General features: G+C 43.7%; 1 protein-coding gene across 17 annotated transcripts in view; it reads right to left on the reverse strand.

Moving 5' to 3' along the window:
• Positions 1–18,764, reverse strand: part of KLHL5 (kelch like family member 5) — a 592,018-nt gene that overhangs the window by 304,998 nt on the left and 268,256 nt on the right. For all 17 annotated transcript variants that reach the window (XM_085642266.1, XM_085642267.1, XM_085642263.1 and 14 more), the window contains one exon: positions 18,242–18,378. In XM_085642266.1, coding sequence (XP_085498392.1) covers positions 18,242–18,378 — 137 coding nt within the window. The remainder of the gene's footprint in view (positions 1–18,241; positions 18,379–18,764) is intronic.

Raw genomic sequence — 18,764 nt, forward strand, 5'->3', positions numbered from 1 at the left:
CGTGGGGGACGACTGTGGACTTTTCTCCAAAGTTCCGGACGCTCCTGCAGAACATCCGCGATCATTACAGATTCCCACCACTTCTGAGAAATATCTAAGTCGCTTGTTCTGGTTTGTCTATACATTGGGACCACCTAGCTAGATCTAGGTTAACGAATGGGACACTAAGCTAGTCGGATAAGGGGTTCTGGGTTCTGAGGAGGATTTTCTGGTACACCACAATTCTCTGAGGTCCTGGTCTCCTGCGCATAGTTCTGAGCAAAAGCAGAATCCCTGCAACTTGGCGCACCTAACGTTTGGTCTTAACGTCTGAGACGCTTTAGTAGTGCTAGTTTTAGTCCACAACAACCCTCGCTCTCGTTTCCGGAAAACTTGAGTGACGGTTTAACCTACCTAGGTTTAGACTAAAGGTTCTATCAAGCTTGAAAATTAAAAAGGTTATAATTTTTGAGCCCAAGTGCTACTGAGTAGATCGTTGTTATTCTTTTGAGAGTCCTTATGGCGGTTAATATTCCCGCTCATAGTCGGGTTCCTCTGCGCACTCATCTGAGGGCGTATGGGGTACCTGATGACGGGATGTCCGTAGTCTTTGTGGTCAGTGCTGATACCACCTACCCATATGAGTTGTTTTACTCATGGGTGACCTTTGCGGAGGTAGATGCGGACGATAATTTGTTCCACGAATATACAGCCTCGGCTGTACCTGCGGCTTATGCCCCATATCGGACTCTGGAACTTCCTATTACTGCCTGGCAGCATACAATTTGGTTTAATGGCGCCCTCCCCCATGAGGTCGTACCGGCGAGAATGGGCCCGTTATCAATAGCGGGAGCTACATGGCCGGTACTGGCCGGATATACTCCACACCCACGCTACCCGACGGTGGGCGTGGGTGATTTAAGAATACTACACACAGCCCTGATTACGGTCCATAGGGCTTTAGTGCAGTACGTGTCACGCACAGTTCAGGTGGGAACACCTGCGGTTGCTGGACACGGGGCGGATCACCATCACGCGGTGGTGATAAGCCCTGTTATGGTTAACGCGGTTGTCGGCAAGCGCCCCCTCAGTAAGGATGAATTTCCTTACTGGCTTGCAGAAAAATTTGATCAATTAGAAGCCGTGTTTCCAAACACTACACCTGTGGATAAACACAGGATACTCACCATTACTTTGCCCAAAGACCTGGTCCCTGAGCTTGTTGATTGTGATAATTGGGGCAAGATCTTTGCGGCGACATATTCGAAGTGCTACGGCACTCCGTCTATGGCTGTACTACCCTCCGTCATCAAGAAAGTTCAAGAAAGTCATGGTGCGGAGGCAGCTATTGAGTTGGGAATGAGGCTTGTCGACAGTTTCGATGTGGTTTGTTCCATGGTAATGGGCAACCTCAAAGGAGATGCCATGCAGTTCCAAGTTGGCAATATGCTGGAGCGTCTCTGGCTGATGAAGACAAGCCTCGCAATTCGCAAAAATTATTGCGAAAGCCTACAGGATGGTTGGACGTAGTGCCTTAGGTGTGAAACCCACCATCAAATTCCAGATGATGTACAACAAACTAAGGTGAGTTCGTCTACAAAAGACGAAAAGCCCAACTTTCCTAAACAAAGTTGGCGAGCCAAAAAACAAGAGAAGCAGCAACAGAAACAGGTTTCTCGTCCTGCCTCAAAAGTTCAGTCGTATAGTGAACGCACTTATGATTTGCGCGATCGTACTCGTATTAAGTCACCTGATAGGTTTCAGGTTTATGAACAACGCTCTCCTCGTTCTTCACAGGAAACATCGACTTCGCACTCTGGTGGTGGAGAGCGTGGAAGAGGACGGGGCACTCAGGGTCGTGACCAGCCCCGCCAGACTGACGGTAAAGGCAAGCAGGAAGACGCTGCCAGACCACGTCCACCGTTTCAGAAAAAGAAAGTTGCTGCTATCTCAGCGAGATATGCCTCAGATGGTCAGGACACAGCTTCGGAACCTGACATGGGCACTAACGCTGCTAGACAGCGCGGCGGAAGTTACAGTAGTGCGGGAAGCATTGCGTCCATTTCTGGAGGCGACAGCAACTGACATTTATGTGACAGTAGAAACTGCTGATACTCGCGTAGCCCCCCCCGAAAGATTATTTGAAATAGTCCTTAATATTGAGGGTAACATACAACGCAAAATTAAAGGTTTTTTTGGGATAATCTTACCACCACATATGATATTCTTTAGGCGGAGAAAGATTGGCCTCCGGCTTTCATTTTAGACGCCCCTAGGGGAGAGGAAGTTATACTTCCTTCCTTTGGGCACGTAGTGTCCACGGAGGAGTCTACTAGGTTGGCCGGGGAGTGGGCGCAGGTGCTTGCGCCTGCGTTATATCGTAATCAAGTTGGCTGGGATAAATGTTCTCCCAATCACGAGATACCATTGCGATCCGATCCCCAGCCTCAACCCCAATATCCCATGCGTCGCGAGGCTAGACCTCATGTCGCGTCAATCCTTGAACAATTGGAATATCAAGGAGTAATTGAGACATGTGTGTCACCCATGAATAATCCTTTATTCACTGTAACGAAGCCTGACGGGTCGTACCGCCTAGTTTTGGATTACCGGCATTTAAACTCACATTGCCGGACGTGTGCGGTACAGAATACTCATAGTTCGGCTCTCGTAGATAGTCTTGTGAGAAAACGTTTCAAAACTACGCTTGACTTGTCCAATGGCTTTTATTGCCATAATCTGGCCCCTCTAAAGTTATGAGTGGACAGCATTTACCTCGGGTGGTAAACAAAAATTGTTCAAGAGACTCCCGATGGGCTATAAGAACAGCCCTGGAGTTTTTGCCGCTCGCGTGGTCTCTCTCTTAGAGATGGTAGACCCGGAAGCATACTCGTATGTCGATGACATCTATCTGACGGACGACGAGTTGCTTCCACACCTTGCTCGTGTGGATAACATAGTGACAATGTTTGCGGACTTCGGTTACAAGTTTAACTTTAAGAAGTCGCACATTGCTGAATTTACAGTGTTGTTCTTGGGGTACGAACTCAATAATGAGGGTCGAGGCTTGGCACCGCAGTTCCTAGAGAAATGCGCAAACCTTCGTATCCCTACGACACTGAAAAAACTTCAATCCTTGCTGGGTTTTTTGAATTTCGGTCGATCCTACATTCCTGATTATGCCCAGCGTATCAAGACACTTTATGCCTTGATACAACCAACTTATACCAGATCGTGCTGGCTGCCAGAGCACTCGTTGGCATTATATACTTTGCAAACTGATCTTCTTACAGCTAAATATCTAAAAACTTGTGACAACCACACCAACCTGGTCATTAGAATTGTTCCAGGCGCGGAAGGTTTCACGTACTTAACGTTCAATGAGGGTGACACAGTCCCCATTGCTTACAAATCTCATCTGTACACTTCGGCTGAGCTGCGGTTTTCCACTGTTGAAAAAGTCTTGACAGCAGTTCAGATGGCGATCCTAAAAGAACGAGCGCTATCACAAGGAAAACGCATGCTGGTGGTAACACCGTTTCCTGCTCTTGAAGCAGTCACAAAGTCTAGCGTACCAAATTCTAAGGCTTTGCATCCAAGGTGGATACAATGGGCGACCTCCTTAGCTTCGCCTGACGTCGAATACATCTTTGACGCAGCGTTGCAGACTCAGGAGAGTTTGGAGTATGAATTCGTTCATCCAGCTCCACAGTCGTTGCGCCCTATCGAGGAATACCATTGTGTCATATACACTGACGGGTCGGCGCAACCCGCAACTGGATCAAGGCACGCTTATTCAGCGGCTTGCGCAATTGTAGTCGGTACTTTCGTGAATGGAGAGTTCACATCTGATGCAGTGCATACGCAGTCATTGGGTGATTGTACCGCGCAACTGGCGGAGCTACGTGCTCTGGTGCTTGCACTTGAGTTTGCTGATCATCGAGTCACTACTCTTATAGTGAGTGACTCTTACTACTGTGTTCAATCTTACAACGACAATATACTTTTTTGGATTATGAATGGTTTTCGTGACTCCAAAGGTTGCTCAGTAAAGCATAAGACAATTTGGGCTCGAGTGTCAGAACTCAAAGGGAGTTTGCCACTTGTGGATGTAATTCACACTCTTGGTCACCAACGAGTTGGTGTCCATGCTGTCGGTAACAGTTTGGCTGACGAGGCAGCTAAAACAGCAGTGGCAACATATTTAGTAGCAGCAGTTACAAGATCAAAATCAAAGATAGATGCAGACATCTTAGCAGCTATTGCGGCAACAGAGACAGGGAAAAACTTCCCTAGAGGTTTCCCTTCTCGATACCATTATCACTTAAGTCCTGATAACGTCCCGTTAGTGAGGATTAACGACGTTGGTGATAGATTGATTCCCAACGTGGACTGCAGACCAAATCTGATAACAGCTGCTCACGAAGGTGTTGCGTCTGCGCACGCTGGAGTGTCAGCGACTGTTTCGCAATTGCAGCAACGTTACTGGTGGTACGGTTTGTATAAACAAGCGCAGGCCTATGTACTTGAATGTGACATTTGCCAGCAGATCAAACCTTCTTCTGTTGCGCGTCCACCTCCAACGCAGCTGCATATATCTAATCAACCACTAGCGTGTGTTTATTTAGATCACTGCGGTCCTTTTACCTCTAATACTGCGTACAAGTACATATTGGTTGCAGTGGATTCGTGCACACGTTTTCTGTGGGTGTGGCCACAAAGGAGTGCTGATGCCAGGACTGTCATCAAAGCATTGCGTGTCTTTATAGGGAGTTTTGCGTGTGGTACCCTTCACTCTGATCAGGGCCCGGCGTTCGCCTCTAAGGCTTACAAAGAGGCTATGAGAAGTTTGGGGGTCCAAGTCAAATTTTCGTCTCCATACCGGCCTGAGGGCAATAGTGTTGTGGAACGGATGAACTGTGACCTAAAGCAATCGTTGACAGCCAAGGTGTTAGGTACAGGCCGGAACTGGCTTGCCCACTTGTATGACGTCCAACGTGCACTTAATAATCTCCCTAGAAGGTCTCTGGGTGGGAGGACCCCTTACATGATGCTCTTTGGAGTGAGAATGTTTGTTCCGGACCTTGATGGTCTAGACATGGCGGCGGCTGCCGCCCCTTTTGGCCTCGATGACCACTGTGCTGTATTGCAGAATCTACAAGAAGCAAAAGAACACGTGCCCTCTGCATCAGAAGAAGCGCTCCTGATTTCGGTGGTCGGCTGGCTGCCTCGAGTTGGTGATCTGGTCCGTGAGAAGGTGGAGAACAAGAAGGAGTTTGGCCCCTCTTATCGTGCACCAGTCCCAGTGCTTGGAGTATTGGGTACACGTACAGTTGTTTTACCACCACTTCCTGGTCGCAAAGAAAAAAGGTACATTTCAATTGAAAATGTCAAGCTACACAGGGTGGCCGATTCTCCATAGTATGACACCTTCGGTTTCCTGCCCTTCAATGCTGAGAAACTTTGTTGTGGTGCCACCCTCCATCATCGTACCTGAAGTTTCCATTGAGATGATCACAGTTAATGATCCGCCACCTACTGCTGGTGGTTTGCCCGCTGATCCTGAGTATGCTTATCCTACAGAAGTTGCTTTGCCCCTTTTAAATACAACAACACTTGCCCAGTCCCAGTCTTCCTTTGAAACTGAATTATTGACTTCCACTGTCCCTTCCAAAATCTCTATATTTTTTGCCTGGTTCAAGAGACATTTTTTGGTTGCACCTTGGACTTACATCTGGATGGTGCTGATTTGTATTTTTTTATTCATGACAATTGGCTTGGTTGTAGTGTTTTTTTAGACTTATCAATGGACACTACCTGAATGAACGTTCTACAATTCAATTAATTGATGGAACTTTGGCCCCCCATTCCTCATCACACATCATGAAAAGAGACCAGACGTTTGTGAACATCACCGCCTGGCCTGTACGTGATGGGATTGCTTGGGATGCAGTGAACTTTAAAATTCATGGTCCCACCGAAGTTCTTAATGTGCCGACTGTTTTTCGTGTTTCTATGGGTGATGTAGTTAAACAAAACATCCGCTCAGATGATTGGGATGTACAAGCAATAGAAGCACTGTTTTCTGATTTAAAATATTATGCTGCATTTGATGCTGAGGATCTGTATTTAAATACTGCAAACTATGAGGAGCAGTATTGTTTTCAACATTATGGCACACATTTCCTACATAGAGCAAATACTTTCAGAAATTTTGTTAATTACACCCAATGGGAACATTGTCCTGTCCCTATGCCTGGCAGCTCGGCCACTTTATTGAAAAAATTCACATATTTTTCGGATTTTAGTGTGTCAAACCCTGAGTCTTTTTACTTTAAGGTGGCGGGAGAACCCTCTTCTAAATTCAGACTGACACACACAAAATTATTATATTCTAAATCCTTTATGGAGGAATTGGCTATTGGAGGTTATGACATATGGAAAGCTACTATCGATCTTAAATCGGTTTGGGGAACTAAACCGTGGCAGGTACAAGGAACAGAAGCTTTACACCGTGCCTGTCTTATCCCTAACCATATTTTATTTTTAAATTCATCAATTTTTCAGACAACCTGTTTTGGATTGGCTATATCTAAAAAATTAATTTCCCCCGCGATCCCTGATCTGGGCGCTTATCCTGGTTGGGAAAATCACTCAGATCTGTCCCTTACTGGGTTGCAGTCGCTTGTTTCCAATGGCACCTTCGATATTTCAACATTGAATCCTGAGGGTTGGCTAGTATGGCAAACAAGCTCAGATTCCTGTCAACGTCGGTTTCTGGATTTAACCCCGGGGTATACACAGATTAGGGTTGATCCTCGTTTCACATCTTCACACACGGTGACTACCTACTCTGTAGGTAAGTTATGTCAGTCATGGCTGCAACATTCCACGTTAACTTCAGTTAAACTTCATTTGTCACGTTTAAATGAAAAAATAGATTTGAATGATTTCATTAAGGGTCCTGTTAATGGTAGAACTAAACGATGGGCTTATGCTGTTTACAACGAAGTTTGGAAGTTGTCGCAAATTGAGGCTGCTTCTAGACTACGTGCTATTGACCAGGCCAATATGGAGAAAGTATTGGCTGTGATAGATAATAGTATTAATACGTTGTCTTCAAGAATTTATACATTAGATAATATAGTTTCTTCTGTTGTAGACATTGTGCAAGATGATGTATCTGTTTTGTATCATGGTCAAAATCAATTGCGTTCAATTATGCAGTTTGCATGGACATTGCAAACGTTAAAGGCAGGGAAAGTACCTTGGGATTACATGAATATTACATCGTTGTTCCTTCCATTTAATTTGACTGACAAGCAGCAGTTCATGTCCATGAAAGATGCTACTTATGCATTGCTGCACATTGAAAAATTAGAACCTTTGCCTTTTTCTATAGCTGAGTTAAATTCAGCCGTGTGGTTAGTACACGGATTAGTAACTTTACCGTTCAGTTTGTTTAAGTTTAGTTTGTGTATGAAACATTATGCTATCGGCAGATACGAACAACTTGGTGATGCGTTTCTGCATGAAGTTTGGTCACTTCCGTTCACTTACAGATGCGTGAGAGATGGCAAGGAAGTTTACTTAAAAGGTGAAGAATGCAGTTCCGCTCCTGATCACTCTGTTGTTTGCAGACATATACAATTACAGGGCGCTTGCAATATACACGCTCCTAATTTAGCTTGTGTCTTAAAGGGGATTCCAATGCCAGTTATAACGTCTTCTTTTAAGCTGCTTGCCAACGGTAGTTATTTGCTTTTAAATAGTGAAGCTTGCTGTGGGATGCTAGTGGGTATTCCTTACATAGTGACTGTTACACGAAAAGTAGTTTGCTGTAATAACGTCCTTTTCCCACCCCCGCAAGGCCGACTCGATATATCCATCTGGCCAGCGATTCCAACCTTGAACGCAGAGTTCAATAGGATGAGCAGAATAAGGGCTCTTTTGTCTAAAAAAGAGGTGCGTTAACTTCGTCCCGTGAAACATTTCTTCTTAATGTTGCAAACACACGCACTGAGGTACAAGTTCTTTTAAATACTGACCTCCCCCTCCATTTTGGAACTTTGATTCAAACTATCTTTAATGCTTCGTCTACGACTGGCCTTGTACATTTTTTTTAAATTGTGGGCTCCGGCCTCGTGACATCTTTCCAGACTGTTTTTGGTGTGATCCCCGCATTTTTACATTCTATTTTTTCGAGTAGCTTCGGAGGGTTCCCCTTGATCCTCGCTTTGATGGCTGGGATCCTCTTGTTGATTTGCGCTCTTCGCTATGGCTGCACACCGGGAGCTGCAAGACAGAATGCTGCGCATGCTACATCTTCGTAGCCGGATGCTTGATTTCTACGGCACATTACCACTGGCGGTATTAAGCGTCAAGTATGGATTGTCTTTCCGGTTTCCCTTTTTTACGTGTGTGCAACCTGTTTTTCATTGCCTAGATTGTCCCTTCCAATGGGCTCTGGAGTTGTGCCTGTCAAACTTAGCGTCGCCTGACCCAGATTTTGATGAACTAATGTGTCCCTTAGTGGCTCATGAATTCGACTGTTCTGGTGTCGCGTTTATGGCTTTGGGTGCGGCACACTGAGTCAGTGGAAACTGGGATATCGGAGAGGCAGCTATTGATTTCCTTGAAAGGAGTTATATTGAGGAGACTAACAGTTGTCCTATCATGGTGCTGAATGCTCCGATAATTGACGAACATGTATGTTCCTTTCCTTTGCTCAACTGGATAGCAGAGACTTTTGCGGAACGCTCCAATGATTTCCTCTTGGAAGCAGTCGCAACTTACGGTGCATATACCTTCATGGATTGACTGTTTGACATTGTCAATGCAGCTTGCATCCAGACTTGTTATATTTCTATGGAACTTTTGCTTCCCTTTTTTCACATCATTTTTTCATTTTTTAAACGAACATTTTTTTATTCTCGAACTTTACACTTACCTTATATGCCCTTGAGTCCGTTCTGAATCACTTGAACTCTGCGTTCTTTATAAATGTATCCCTATTGGTTAGTGCTCCGATCATGGGGGGGTGTGAGATGGACTAAGCCACGCCCTATTTACAACACTAAGTTAGCATAACCGAGATCATAGTTAACAAGCAAGCTTGTTGTTTCTGCTGCGCTGCACACAACACTGTTGTTATGTGTTATTCATTTTGTAAAATGCTGACTCGTCTTTGCCCTACAGAATACAAAGGGTTGTTATACATTCTTAACCGTGAACTGTGCCCTTGGTCTGTACATCATGCAAAGAACGCGTCTGGGTCACTAGAAGGTACAGAGTGTTGTGTTTAGATTGATCGTAGACACTTGTTAGACAGATCATGCATACAGCTGCCAATGTTTGAAGGACGAGCGTCTTTAATATTGCAGAACAGTTTGGTTTTACATTCATTCGAACAAGAAGAGCTGATGTATGCTGTGAGAGCTGATCCTTTGATGTGATTCGACTAAGCTGATCTATACGGTATGGGGTCCCCCCTGTTAGCCTAAGAGACCTTCTAATAGTCTAATAATAATAATGTATTAGATTATAGTAAAAGGAGTGTGGCCGTAAACCACTGTCATTAATAGTATGATTGCTCCTTTCATTATATATGGTATTGTAATAATGTTCATGATTCTGATCTGTATTGTTAGTCTGCTCGTGTTAGCCAAAGTACTGCATCTTAGGACGCAAGGTTTATAAAATAAACTCTTTAAACTTTACCGTGTCTGTATTATTCCGTTGTGGACTAATAAATAAGTACGAACCGGTATTTCAGATTCCCACCACTCCTGAGAAATATCTAAGTCGCTTGTTCTGGTTTGTCTATACATTGGGACCACCTAGCTAGATCTAGGTTAACGAATGGGACACTAAGCTAGTCGGATAAGGGGTTCTGGGTTCTGAGGAGGATTTTCTGGTACACCACAATTCTCTGAGGTCCTGGTCTCCTGCGCATAGTTCTGAGCAAAAGCAGAATCCCTGCAACAATCCTTTGTTTCTGCCCCCACCTTATCTGAACGTAGAGAGCTGGAAAGAGGGATTTTTTTTTACCAGAAATATACAAGATCATGCAGACAGTCCTTATCACAGCACTTAACCCTGTGCACACTCAATAGTGTGGCTTATCAAATTCTTGGCAAGTTTCAGTGCAAGGGTGAAAACCATTGTGAAAAAACATAACCACACTGAAGATCGCTTGACGGAAAAGAGACCAAATAAATACACACTTTAGTTTCCATAAGCCGGATAGCAAAGAGATTACATTGAAATGTTCCGTCACTTCAGTTTCATTACTTTGAGTTTTGAATGTCCAAAGGAAAAGAGAATACATAGATATTCACTGTCACTTTACTATTCATTAGCCTGCTAGCAAAGAGAATATATAGATATGTTAAGTCATTTTGCTTATTAGTGTGTCTTGCCTTACAGTTTTCTTGCAATTTTCGCAAATTTGCAATTGCTTGAATTTATAATGTGTGTTATGTTTTAACAGACAAATTGCGGGAATGTGTACTAGGTAATGGCTTCAATTAACTATGCACTCTTTGAAATAAAATTTTAAAAAATGGCGGACAATTCATCTGCCATTCACTGACGGAAAATCAAGCCCCCAAACTCTAAATAAGGCATTATGTTTTTTTTTTCATAACTGCATAGCCATTTATACACGGATACCTTTGAAAATCATACTGTTATGTTTTTTGACAAAGGCTAGAAAAAGCAGTAAAAACTGTACACAAAGTTAGGCAGAAGCCAGTAGAAAGCATCTTTCCAAGATGCCCGATATTAATGGAATACCATTTCTGTGACCTGCATACTCAGCTAAGAATTAAATATCATTGACCCAAATTGTGAGCAATCCAAAATGATTTATTTCACAGGAAATATTTGCAGAACATTTCAACTTATTATGCACATTTGCATTTGAGGTCACATGTTCACCAGCTGTACCACCACAAGAGGAGTATATTTACATGTTTTCTACAAAGACCCTTGTCACAGATAATCTACAGTCATATGTACGAAGGTATTTTGCATTTCCAAATGGTGCGATTCGCAATCTCAGGTAGTTGGGAAATGCAAAATGCCATTTTGAAATGTTTGAAAGGCTATTTTGGTGTTGCATTTTGGAATTCGCTGACTAAGGAAATCACAACTAGGGATTTCTAAATAGCAAATCACTAACAGCATGTTCAAAGGATTTCCTAATTGCGAATAGTCGCAAAATTGCCATTTAGGAAATGCAATTACCATCAATTTGGATCAGGTGGTAACCAGGTGCAAACTATAAAAAAACACCCAAAATGCATCTGGCTCTTTCAGAATGGCTGCCCTGAATGTTTTGACGAGGAGGATGAGGATTTTGGCTGGCAGGCAGAGGAGGAGGAGGAGGAGGAGGAGGAGGAGGAGGAGGAGGAGGAGGAGGAGGAGGAGGAGGAGGAAACAGGAGAGAATATTTAGGTTGAGGGTCACCCTATTTGAAAAGACTGAGGAGGAGATATTTGAGAAGTACAGACTCAGTAGTGAGGTAATCCTGGAATTAATTAATGAATTACAACCTCAACTTCAGACTGCAACACTCAGGAGCAATGCAATCCCACCACAGGTATTGTGTTGCCCACACCTCTTAGCTACTGGCAGTTACCAAGGGGTCATAGCAGTGGAAGGGGAAGAGGGGCTCACATAGTGCCTTTTCCAGGTTCTTTCGCAGGTTTCTGGACATCATAGCTAGCAAAGTTAAACAATACATATATTTTCCAAACATGCCTCCCAATATTTGCAACATACCAAATTAATGCTTAACTGGGTTGCGCAGTTACCTAATGTCATAAGCTGTGTTGATGGCATACATATTGCCATATGTCCTCCCTCAGTAAATTAATTCATCTACAGAAACAGAAAAAGCTCACACTCACTCAATGAGAAGGTAGTGGGTGGTGCTTCCTGTATCACAACAGACCTTGTGGCCAGATTCTCAGGCATCACACATGACTCCTTCATGTTCCCAGTAGAATACAAAACCAACTGTCACAGGGTGAATTTGGAGATGGTGTTTAACTAGATAAGAGAATTGTTGACTCAATGAATACAGTGAACAGAACTGTTTGTGTAATGTGAGGTAATGGTTTTCCTTCTCATGCTCTTAAGGAGACAGTGCATATGCATTGCATCAATGGATACTCACACCATACCAGACTCCAACAACAAGAAGTGAAAGGCAGTACAACAAGGCACACCAGACAATGAGCTCAATCATTAAAAATACCTTTGGGATAATGAAGTCCAGGTTCTGCTGCCTCCACAAGCCTGGCGGAGCACTACTTTACAGACCTGAGACATACTGTGAGATCAGAGCAACATGTGCCATACTACACAACATCACCATGAAGAAGGGTCTGCACAACATCACCATTGAGGACGAGTCTGACTCAGATGATGAATTACCACCACTATGGGTGTAGCAGGATGGGAAACGTGCAGCAGAGGGTCGTGCATGACACACAAGGATCACCAACATCTATTTTTGAAATAAGAGTGATTACAACATCTAAGACATGGGCATCACACATTGGCAATGCATGGTGCATAGCTGAAAGATCACCCATTATTCAGGTTGCAACCATAATGTATCTATTGTAAATCAACTGTATACATTGAGGATATAACATTGTGTCAACTAGGCGACAAAGTATGTCATTACAAACAAAAGAACAGTAGACTCATGACTGAGTGTTTAGTGTATTCACTATTTTCGGCCTCTGGGGTTGGGTGCCTTGTCAGCAACACTGGCCTGTGGAAGTGGGGACATGTCAGATCCAGAAGTGTTTTGGCGTGCATGCCTTGTGCAGCATACCTCCTGCATAGATGTGGCACTGATGCTAGAGCTATCTTTACTTTCAGGTGACGGCAGAATGTTGGGGACAGAGAGGTTGTGGGTCTGTATGTTTTCAAGGGTTGTGGTCACTTAAACTAGCCCACATGCAACATCCTGACAGCAGTGCCCTGTGTAATTTTGTATGTTTACGTTCTCCATCCAAGAGTTGTTGTGGCTACTGCCAATAGATTAATGGAACGAGTGAAGGCATTAAAGCATGCCAGGTACGGACTGTGTCTTTGCACATGTTTCTCCTTCTCCATTGCAGCAATCCACCAGTCTTTCTCTTTCTGCAATTGCTGCATCTACATTGACATGCTTAACAGATGCCTACTGACAGTCTTGAATCGTTTGGTTTGCAGGCATTGTACAGAGATGATGGACTTCTTCATGCCACCAAACAGAGGAGAACTGTCTGCCATGTCATCAGACACATTCTCATCGTAGACTGTTGCTGGTTGGGCTCTACGGTGTCTGTGTGTCTGGCCCACAGATGTAGTTGTGTCCCTGCTTTGGGATTGTACCTCATCACCGTCCACAAAGTCTGGTAAAGGTGCAACAGTTGCTCTCCTAGCAGTTGGAGTGATGGGCATAGGAGTTGGTAATGTGCTGTCCTCCATTCCCACGTGTGTTAGTAGCTTCTTCAGCCTCAATTTCGGACACGTCCTGGCTGGCCCAGTGAGGAGCTGCCTGATGATGAAGCAGGACACCCACATGGGTGTGTGAAGGCTATTGCTTCTAAGCAATCAGATCCCCTGATCTGTTGTCTCAGGTTTCCTGACCTAGATCCTCCCGTCCTTCCCTCCCCACAGGAACTGCATACCTTTTGTATTACACAGTATCCTATGGATCCTGTATGCTGGACCTTAAAGAGCTACTAGTCTCCCTCTATGTTTAGCTGTTGAGGGCAGGCCAGGGACCCAATATCATAAAGCTCATTCTGTCAACTTTTGTTTGATCTTCACCAGGATCAGGTATCTCAAGTTTGATTGCCCTCTTTCGAGGTTCAATGCAAAGATACTCGCTTTTTTGTCTCTTGTTTGCTCGGTCCATGGCGCTCCTATACAGCACTTGGATAACAACAAGACAATTTTAGGGGTGTACCTGTATGAACGACAATTAATAAAAAGACACTAAAAAAGTGGCTGCCTGGTCATCTGCATCCATAGATTTTTGTTAAAAATGACCTCTGTTAAAACAATAATCCTGACTTGCTGAATTATCTCAAATATGACCTGACTTAGTGAGATAAATTAAAAATATTTTGGTCTTGCCGGCTAAACGGTTTCAAGATAAACTTCTTACTGTATCTTCCTAACGTGGCTCACACCAGCCTACTTAGATTAACTACAGACACTCACAAATTTCTAAAACAGACTCCTTAGTTTTATTTGGCAAGACAAACCCCTGAGAGGGCTGCAGCATGCACTCTGTAGAGCAGTACATGGCAGGGGGTTGGGACTACAAGATGCCAGGAGGTATGTGGGAGGTACATCATCACAGATCAACTTGTATTTGCCCTTGAGTAGATGGTAACCCCTAGACACAAGCAGAAATAATTCCCTCTGTAACTCACTATTGCTTCAACCTACATGCCTTTACAAGTATGGCAATCTTCCAAAACTCATTCATATTTAATTATAGTATTGTTTGAAGCTGCTGAGTGGTTGTGAAATGGTCACAATTTCCTCTCTATGCACATTACATATTCTGTGTTTTGGCTAAACTTGTTTCTTGTGAAGATGATTTTGGCTTATTAGAAAGGGGTACAATTCATAACATTGAGCTGGGCCACTGGCTGGTCCAGGATAGAATCAAGTCAGGCAATAAGCAAAACCTCACCACACAGAGTAGTTTTTTCACCTAGAGATCCACTTCATTCCCGGCCCACATCCACCTTATGTCGATCACTAGTTGTGGGATCTCACTAGAAGTCATACAATTATATGATAGCTTGGATAATCAATTTATCCTGGGATATTTCAGGTGAATCTTAATTAAATGTATGTACTAGGCCAGCACACTCCTCAATCTGCTCCTAACAAAAGGAGAGTGCCGCCAAAATGTGTTTTATTTACACTTAAAACTAGCAAGACTAGGGTCCATATAACAGTAAAATCTAACATCCAAAACGATGAGGGTCCAATATGTGTGCACTGAAGAATATAAAATTGATACAATAATACTGAACGTATATATTCCACTCCACCTCCAGTGGCCCACCGTAAACAAAACACTCTGGAACAAACAATATATCAATGTATGGAAGGAGTGGGCAAGTACTCTGTCAACAATAAATTATTGTAGTCCAAAGAAATTATTTTCTGAAGTCCAAGACATTTCTTCCAAAAAGATTCTTTTATTCTTTCAAATTATTTTCAAGTTGGTGCTCCAACACATTCTTAGAAGTCCAAACACAATCTTAGTTACGTTGTTATTCGAAAGGAGGTGGAGGCCACGAGGAACCCAGTGCCAGAATAGAAGGACTCGATATGTGGAGAATACCCTCTATTTAACTAGAACGGATATAGAATGAGAAAGCTTTTAAATTGATGGAAAAACAAAGACTGGGATGATACTGGCACTAATCCAGAACTAATATTTCACACCACTGTGGTAATATTTAGGAGATAACGTTTAATTTGATGAGAACTAAATAATAGACCTGGATGATACGGATATCCTTCCGAGATTGGTATTTAAAGCCGTTGTGTCATTATTTAGGAGCCCTGATGAGGTCCCAAGGGGGACGAAATGCGTTGGCTGTGTTTATATGTAACTAAGATTGTGTTTGGACTTCTAAGAATGTGTTGGAGCACCAACTTTAACATAATTTGAAAAAATTAAAAAAATCTTTTTGGAAGAAATTTCTTGGACTTCAGAAAATAATTTCTTTGGACTACAATAATTTATTGTTGACAGAGTACTTGCCCACTCCTTCCATACATTGATATATTATTTGTTCCATATACCAGTACCTCACTTCCTCCTACTGAGGGTGCCGATAGCAGGAGCTTTTGACTTATGGGTGGTGCGCATACAGTGGTATGGTTACCTCTAAGAAAGAAATTCCAGGCACATAAAAACCATCACAGATATGGGAGACCATTTCAGGTCTACCTCAAGAGTCACATATCAATCTACTAGGTGTGTCATGTACCATCGGGCGGGCGTAGGCGGAGACACGGTGTCGATCGCTCGCCGCCCAGAACTACACCTCCCATGATGCTTAGCGCGGCTCGCGAGACTACGCGACCAAGAAGCATAAAACAGGAAGTACGCTTCACTCCAATGTCGGAAATTCGTCTGTGCAGTAGACATCACGTCCGATCCGTGTCCCAGTTCCTGTGCTGCTGGTACGGTAAGGGTGCTTGCACCAAATGTGAATCGTGTTCGGGTGCCAACCTCCGTTTGGGAGCAGACGCTCGTGCGGAGGCTGGCGGGAACCCCTTTTTGAGGTTCTAACACTAAAGGCTTGGTGGATTTAATCGGCCTGCATTGTTCGGCAGGCGGGGAGAGTGAGGCTCACTCTGGATGTGATCGGCCAGCTTTGTCGGCCGGCGGGGGGGCGTATAGCCTGATATAGGTCACGAGGGCCTCTTAGTTACCCTAGTGCTGTCTATTTCGACAGGATACCGAAAACCCAGGAAAACTCATTGCGAAGTGGTCTACACTGCCTACATTACATTTTATACACATGGTTCAGCTACCGGTGACAGTAGCACACGAGGGGAAAAGTGTGGCGAATGTATGATGGGGGCTTACAGTAAATGTGACATAACAATTTACCGTTTTGTCTAATGGTGTTGCTTCGACTCTATCTTAACAGGGGTAATTACGAGTGGTAGAGGGCTACGCTCTACCCCTGTGATGCACGGTGGAGTCTAGAGGAGGGTAGGTGCTGAGTCATGCTGCAGGGCTTAATTAACCAAGAGTAGGATCGTGCCCGTGGGGGTTGATCATTGTTTATTTCTCGTTACTACAGAAAAAACCTCCCAACCTAAGCAAAGTTCGCCCACATCCCAACCAACCATCCACTATAGTTTACTGCCACCATCTTTGAATGGATGATTAATTTCCTTTACAGGGATAGGGGCTTATTGGATCTGTCATTTCGAGAATACAGGTGTCTGTTTACTATGTGGGTTTAAGGCGATCCTTACCAGTGTATGTTCTGTTCTTTCTCTTTTCAGATCTCCCTCCCTGGCGTTCCCTTCCTTTCCTTCCCCCACTTGATCCTTCCGCTGACCTGTGCCATTACGGCAAATAGGCTTGGTTAGATCAGGGGTGGACCCCTCAATCATCAATCCGATCCGGAGGACTGGTCGACGTAACAAGGTGGAAGGGAATTTTGTGCGACTGTATATATGAAGAAAGGATCTATGTAGAAGAGAAATTAAAAGTCCCAGGTTCCATACTTTTTGGTCTGTTTTTGGTGGTGAACTGAGTCCAAATATCTTTTACAGCCCAATCCTAACAGTACAGATATTATTCACTGTACCCAACATACTTGCCTTGCCTTATAAAAATGTTTGGCTTTATCTTACAACATTTCACAGTACATGTTGGACTGTGAGGGCTTGGAGATACTTGTGTGGATGACCCGGAGCAGTGTCTACTAAGAGGGAACAGCAGTATTGAGGGACTAATGCAGTAAATTGAGTGGTTCGGGGTTCTCCAGAAAGCCTTTCACCTTAGTGGACACCATATGTGCTGAGAAAATAATCTGTACAGCTGTAAAACAAAGCTTCGCAAACAAATATGATGTTTAAAAAAAAAACATTGCGGTATTAAAGCTTGAACAAAATGGCCAGCATTTAGATTTAACTGGACACACATCTTTGGCCCAGTTCTAAACAACTCCATGTGACTGACATGTAGAAAAAGGGAAGGTTGGGGCCTGGCAAGTGGGTGCACTTGCTAAGCCGACATGACAGTTACAAACTGCGCACAGACTCTGCGGTGGCAGGTCTGAGATACCTTTTTAGAACTTCTTTTGCGGCTGGCAGAACCAGTGCTGCAAGCCCACTAGTAGCATTTGATTTACCAGCCCTGGCACTCTCAGTGCACTTTACTAGGGCCTCACCAGTAAATCAAATAAGCCAATCATGGAAACACCAATCCATAACATAATTTAGAACAGGAGCACTTGCACTTTACCACTGAACAGCAGTGAGAATGTGCCCAGAGACACTAAACCAGCAAAAACAGAGTCAAAACCAGGAGGCCAGAAAGCAAAAAGACGGGGAAACACGCCAAAAGATGCCAAGTCTAACAATCAAAAATAAAATTGTGTTGCAGTGCCACATTTACCCTAGAGAAGGCCGCAGCCTAAACACTAATTTGAGTAATAAGGATCGAAAATGATACAGAAACCCCAAACATTACCTGTATATGCATACTGAACTAAAGCCCAGAGTGCATTTGGCTCCACGCCCTCCATCTTGATTTCTTCCTGTCTTGCTTCCCTCACATCATTAGTAAACATGGCAGCAAAGTAGTCCGACACCGAGGAAAGCACCAACCTGCAAGCACACAAGGGAAAGAAAAACCATCAACTTTCACCGGGCAGTCATTCAGTAATGAATTTTTCACTTCATGTCCTCTGAAGCCGCACTGTGCTGAGGAAAGTATTTTAAATTTGACAAATGGTTTCACGGCTCAGTTCTTTCCCATGAATAATGAATGGCCGACACTAAAAGTACATTTTACAACGAAGGCATAAATATCACTTCAGCACCCAATGATTTGTCCTAATTTTGTACTTGAAATAGATGGTTGAAAATTTGCAACGATAACACGATAAAAGAAGTCCTTCTCTCGTCTGTTTTACAAGGACAGGTTCCTGAAATAAAAGGTTCAATACATACATAAGTTTGCTGGTGGTGGAAGTGATGTCGCCATCCACTCA

Source organism: Triturus cristatus, chromosome 2_2, assembly GCF_964204655.1.
Source record: "Triturus cristatus chromosome 2_2, aTriCri1.1, whole genome shotgun sequence".
Classification (NCBI taxonomy): domain Eukaryota; kingdom Metazoa; phylum Chordata; class Amphibia; order Caudata; family Salamandridae; genus Triturus; species Triturus cristatus.